The sequence below is a fragment of the Otolemur garnettii genome, unplaced genomic scaffold (genome assembly GCF_000181295.1).
Source record: "Otolemur garnettii isolate 467f Iridium unplaced genomic scaffold, OtoGar3 scaffold00014, whole genome shotgun sequence".
In the NCBI taxonomy this organism is placed as follows: Eukaryota; Metazoa; Chordata; class Mammalia; order Primates; family Galagidae; genus Otolemur; species Otolemur garnettii.
Genome location: NW_003852409.1, coordinates 23,891,812 through 23,898,176, shown reverse-complemented (window position 1 = coordinate 23,898,176; position 6,365 = coordinate 23,891,812). Strand labels below are relative to the sequence as shown.

The following is a 6,365-nucleotide window of genomic DNA, read 5'->3' as shown; positions in this document are numbered from 1 at the left end:
GGCAGGAGACTCGCTTGAGCCCAGGAGTTGGAGGTTGCTGTGAGCTGTGATGCCAAGACACTCTACCCAGGGGAACAGCTTGAGGCTCTGTCTCAAAATAAATAAATAAAGAAATAAAGTGTACCAGATACCTTAAGTAAAATCAAATTGTTACATTTTATCTGAATCTTATTATTGTAAACATGTTACCAAAATGACTTTATGCTATTGTTTGACAGGTATTTTTATAATAAAGAAGTCACTGAGGCTGACGTTTATATCGCTTTTGGAATAAAAGAAGATTTACAAGATGATCAGAAAGAAATGATGGGAAAAGCAATGCGAAACACAATGGTGAGATATTCAGACACATTCACTCATACCTATAGATGCATCATGGTCTGAGAGATGGAAAGTTCCTTCAAAATCATCTAGTCTGATCCCTTAATGTGTGTAGATGTGGAAGTTGAAACTTAAAATGCTCCCTTGGCTTCCCATTGCCTAATTTTAGCATGAAGTCCGCTTTCCTTGGCATCAGTCTCCCTAAGCAGCTCATCTCATGTCATTTCCTCCCCCCCCCCCCGATCCTGCCCTCCCACTACCAATCACTCCAATTTCTCAAACTCAAAATAGTCTCTCTTGCCTCTGGGTCTTTGCAATGCTGTTCCTTCTGTTTGGGGATGCTCCCTTCTTTTGTCCCCTCCCACTCCTTCCTTGTCTAGCTAATTCCTTCTTATTCTTAAAGTTTCAGCATTGGCACCTTTTCTCTCGAAAGCCTCCCCCAAAACCTCTAAACTAAGTTAGCTGCCCATATTATTACTTTCTTAGGCCCTGAGTATCTTTATTAGAGAATTTTTCACGTTTTTTGAAGGAGTTCTCAACTAGGGATTGTTTTCACTCCCAAGGAGACATTTAACAATATAAAGAACACTATCACAAATGGGGAAGATGGTACTACTGGCATTTAGTTGGTAGAGCCCAGGGAAGCTGCTAAAGTTGTACAATGCACAGACCTCCACAACAAAAAATGATCCTGTCCAAAATGTCAGTAATGCTGAGGTTGAGAACGCCTTCTTTATGGCAGTGGTTTATTTGTTTGTCTATCATTTTTGACATTAAACTCTTTGTGGGTCTGAGTCATTCCCATTATATGTCAAGAGACAGTATGATTTCTTATAAAGAGCAGGTGCAAGAAATTGGTGAAGTTATTTGTCCCTGGTTAAGAGCCGGTGGTTACTGGAATGAGCTTAGATCCTGGTTCCCATTTCACTTACTCAGTGTTCTTTACATTACACCACAGATGTTATGGGTTCTTGTCCTTTTTGCTCACTATTGCAGATTCATGTAGTTTGCGTCATCGATTATTTAGCTGCTGCTTTTTCAAAAGCCAGTGTTATTTACTCAAGATATAAGTTAAATGCCTTTTTAAAATGCAAGAGTTTATCCTAAACTCTCAGATTTAAAGCTAAATACGACAAAAAAGACTCACCACAGGACAGGCAATTTTGGAAGAAAAAAATAAAGCAAATTTATTTTACCATTGTGTCAATACTTAAATAATATGAATTGACCCTATATTCCTTTACCTATTAATTTAAAATTAGCATATAAATTCATAAGCAAAAAAATGCGTATTAAGTATCAAATATCTTACAAAAATTGCAGGTCAGAGTAAACTGAGAGGTCTAGGAAGATGGATCCTACTCAGGGATTGGAAGAAGACAACTTTGGCAACTGGTACTAAAAAGACTTGTCAGACTGTGAGAGGTTCAAGACTCTCCCACATGTGGAATTCTATATTAAAAAATTTTCAAAATAACATTCTGTGCTTAATTATGAACTCAGCCAGACAGTTTGCTAGTGACGCTAAATTGCTCCTCTGACACTTTCTTTCAATTCGGGGATTAGTCAGACCAGATTTTGTTAATTTTTATTGTTATTAAGTTCTTCTCTGAAATAACTCTTTCCTTTTTCCCTTTTAAAAGTTGATAAATGGAGTTGCTCAAGTCACATTTGATTCTGAAAAAGCAATTAAAGAACTATCCTATGACAGTCTAGAAGATTTAAACAACAAGTACCTTTATATTGCTGTAACAGTCATAGAATCTACAGGTAAATTTTGTGTGTGTGGGGTTCTTTCATTTTCTTCTGGGAGATATTTAGATAGAATATTAAAGGTATAAACAATTTCTGTAGTTCTTTCATATTTTATTTTCTTTCATAGTTAAATTTTACTTTTTACATTACTATATTACACCATAAAAGGCAGTAGATTTTGCCTCTCTGTAGTCATTGGACAAGCCATTGTGTCCCTATTCATTCAACCACAATAATGGGATAACACTGCCTAATTCATATCCAAAGTGGCTGTGCAGGCTGTCTAGCTTGAATATCTGGCACCCCAGAGTTCTCACCTGGTGAAAATAAAAACCAAAATGAGATTACACATATAAAAATATTTGATAAAGTATTATGCAAATGAAAGATATTATCATTGTTCTGGTCTCCTGTCTACAATGATGGAATTGAATTAAATGTTTCATAGAATTTAAAGTTTTTAGCTTTATTTTAATGTTGTCTTTTATTTTTTCCTAGAATTTATTTCAAATAAATTTAGTTTAAATATTTATAAGATATTCAAAGAGTATTGCTAAACACACAAGCTTATAAACATGAGTGCTGTATATATCATCTCTGCGTTTGAGTGGTTTACAAACTAGTATCAGGTGTATTGACAGGTCAAAAAAGATGTTATGAATTAGTTACAAGAACTAATTTTATATGTCCTCTAAGCAAAGTATTTAATGCTATTGACTGTCAGAATTAGGCAAGCATCTGGATGATTATTGAGCAACCAAGAACGGTGTACAGAAGGTGATCAGTCTTGAAGGACAAGTATAGTTTTGAGGCAGGGGTGATAGACAGGGTAAAGCAGGGTAGCCTCCACTGAGAGGGAAGAACAAGGAGGGTAGTCAGTGAAGCTTTATCCTTGAGAATAGAAGATTATCCTTTTTGGCTAAAGTATAGGATACACATATGGGGCATTAGAGAGATAATTTGGGGGAAGAAATTTGGGGGTACTAGAGCTTCATACATTATTCTTAATAGTTTAACTTAAATTTTTAGCTGGAGGGTAACACTATTAGGCTCTTTCCAGGAGACCAGTGATTTTCAACCAGAGTGCCAGAAAAAAATTTTAAAGATAATTAATTAAATTATTTTTGGAAGAAGTTCAAAGGACAATAAGTATATTATTTTCTTGATCAACATAACTCAAGTGTGTGGTAAAAGTCTAACTATAGGTTCAAGTGTGCCATGAGATAAAAAAGGTTGAAAGACCTGCAGTAGACCCTCAGGGTTTTCTCTACATTAGACTCTTTTTCTGATTCTTCTATGTTTTTCTCCAGGACCCTGTACTCCGTGAAACTCCTGTAAGGCTCGGTCTCTGGCCTACCCTTTCCCTCTCTCTTCAATCCCTTGAACATATCCATATGAAATTTGGGCCACTGGTGACAAGCAGTATCCCTTCCATCCATATGTCCTCAGTTCCATCCTACAGTTCCTCTTCCACAAGGGCCTCTCTACTTATAAGCCTTATACATAACTTTGGGGATGTCTGAAATCTAAGCTCTTCTGCACTGGCTCCCTGAACCAAGAGCCAAGTCCTACTTACTATTGGTAAATGAATGAATGAATGAATGCAAGAATAGAGTGAGTGAATGAATCAGCCTCTGGAGCCATCTAGAGACAAAATAGATATCTGTACACATTATATTCCTAAAAAATGTCAACATGATGCTTGTCGTTTCCTTAGGTGGATTTTCTGAAGAGGCAGAAGTACCCGGCATCAAATATGTGCTCTCTCCCTACAAACTGAATTTGGTTGCTACTCCTCTTTTCCTGAAGCCTGGGATTCCATATTCCATCAAGGTAGTGAGGGGAGGGAATCCTGCTGGATGTGATTATCTTTTCCTGTTTATGTGAATGAAAAACGGGGGAAGGATACTGGGGAGGCAAGTCCACAAGGAGCTCTTTCCCAAAGCCCTGCCCCGCCTGTGGAGGTGGGCCAGATGGGAAACTGCAGGCCAGCTGCAGCCTTAGGAATGATTTCAACAGTTAGGGCCTCAACAAGCATTGCAGTAGATTATACACAAATAAAACCCAGAAGTCTATAGTTTAAAAATGACAAATATTTTAAATTATTTGGTGAGTTCTAAAAATCCTTAAGGTGGAGGTATCATTCCTTAAAAATAGACCCCTTTCTTTCACTGTTTTATTATGTCCAGTGTGCTCCCGTGTACTTACTTCTCTCCTTTCACTTTGCCTCTGTACTGTCTTTGTGCGTAGCTCTGTCTGGTCTCTCTTCTCCCTGTGTCACTCTCTCTCTTTCCATTTTTGACTCTGTCTGTTCCTGACTCTTTTTTCTATCTTTATTGCCTCTTCTTTCTTCTTTCATTTTCTCTCCTCCTCTACTTTTCCTTTTTTAAATGCTGATAGAGTTGAAATATTCCTTTGATGTTTGATTATATTTTAAATTGATTATTCTATTATAGATTTTATTATAAAAATATATTATATTTTAAATGGAAATTTTATTTCCTGTCCTTACTTTAGAAAGCTAAAAGAGAATGTTTTATATACCATTTTCCTGTTATATTAAAAAAATCAAGATAAGTACATTTGAAATGTGTTATATATATGTCAGTCACTGGCTTTTAAGAGAAACAGATTTACCAAGTCCAAAGCAGGCTTTGTACATGCTCACAGCTTCTTATATACATATACAATGTGTGCTATATTATCGTATAATAATATAACATCTAGTAATGTATAATATATAATAAAATTCATAGGAAATATCATATATAAAATATAAATTTAAATTATCTTTCATATATTCTATATCATTTATAAACATAAAATAACAAAATATATCTTTATGGAAATTATATGTAGATTATATATAAATATAACGTGTGTGTGTGTGTAGGCATGGAATTGAGAGGTAAAGATTCAGTTAAAAAACGATGTACCTATTTGTTGTTTCTTATACCCAAGATAATCATTCCCAGAATTGGTTGCCTTATTTTGTGATTTATCTAGTCCTAAAAGAATCAAAGAAATACAGAATTTAGATAGCAGAAGACCTTATTATATCTTATTCTTTGACTGACTTAATAGAGTGGTATTTGTACTTCGAGACCACATGTAGTATATGAGGAATCTATTCAAGAATGCTACAGCTAAGTACAATTAAACTTTCTATAAGCTGAGAACACATTTCTCTTTACTGAATTAAACGTAAATAAGGAATGGTAGCACATACCTGTAGTCTCAGCTACTTTAGAGACTGAGGTAAGAGGATCGCTTGAGTCTAGGAGTCTAAGGCTGCAGTGAGCTGTGATGGTGCCTGTGATTATCACTGCACTCCAGCCTGAGCTGCACAGTGAAGACCCATTTCAGGAAATTAAAAAGAAAAAGAGCAAAAATAATTTATACTTTGGTGGAGAGGAAGGAATATTGTTTCAGAATTCTTATTATAGCTTTTAAAGAAGTGATGAGCTGTTGAAATTAATTTGCATTATTTTGACAACAGGTGCTGGTTAAAGATTCACTTGACCAGTTGGTAGGAGGGGTCCCAGTAACCTTGAATGCACAGACAGTTGATGCAAACCAAGAAACACTGGATTTGGAACCAAAGAAAAGTATAACAAGTCTCAGTGATGGAGTAGCTGCGTTTGTGATTAATCTCCCATCTGAAGTGACAATGCTGGAGTTTAATGTGAGCTGAATTCTCCTGCTCTGTGTTTTAGGACCACATGTACTTTTTGGCTGTGGGTGTTGGCTAGTGTGTGGAAGAGATGCAGCAGATTTTGTATACAAGTCCAGTGAATAGTTCCACAATTTTGCATCCAAAAGAAATGAGCTCCAGAGACTATCTGCTTAATCCATTGACTGGTCCTTGTGGAAGATAAATCTATCAAATATTTATTTGAGAATTAATTATTTTCTTTCTATAGATGTAGCACTGAACATGAGTGGTAGGAAATATCTTCTTATTTCTCTTGACTTTTCAGTCTTTTCTCAGGGCCAGGAAAGGGTCAAATGTGGAAACTTTCATTTTTCATAACTGTCAGAACCATTTTATGTTAGCACGTACTAAATAGTCTTCTCTCCCAGCAAATAATGATCAAGTTCCCAATCTCAAATACAATATGAGCAAGTGAACAATGCAGGTCAGTGACTACAGAATCTGTACATTCGCTGTCATCTACTGAGCACTCACTAAGTACTAGGCATTGAGCTAAGAGCTTCAGGAAGAACACATTTAATATCCATTTGATCAGCAATATGAGTTAGAGAATATTATCTTGTGATTTGTGGCC

At 35.9% G+C, this 6,365-nt stretch overlaps 1 protein-coding gene across 2 annotated transcripts in view; it reads left to right on the top strand.

Annotated features, from left to right (window-relative positions):
* The window catches only part of C5 (complement C5), a 144,045-nt gene that overhangs the window by 74,606 nt on the left and 63,074 nt on the right, over nucleotides 1-6,365 (top strand). For both annotated transcript variants that reach the window (XM_023510578.1, XM_003785402.3), the window contains exons 8-11: nucleotides 219-333; nucleotides 1,965-2,091; nucleotides 3,794-3,909; nucleotides 5,576-5,761. In XM_023510578.1, the coding sequence (XP_023366346.1) occupies nucleotides 219-333; nucleotides 1,965-2,091; nucleotides 3,794-3,909; nucleotides 5,576-5,761 (544 nt within the window). The remainder of the gene's footprint in view (nucleotides 1-218; nucleotides 334-1,964; nucleotides 2,092-3,793; nucleotides 3,910-5,575; nucleotides 5,762-6,365) is intronic.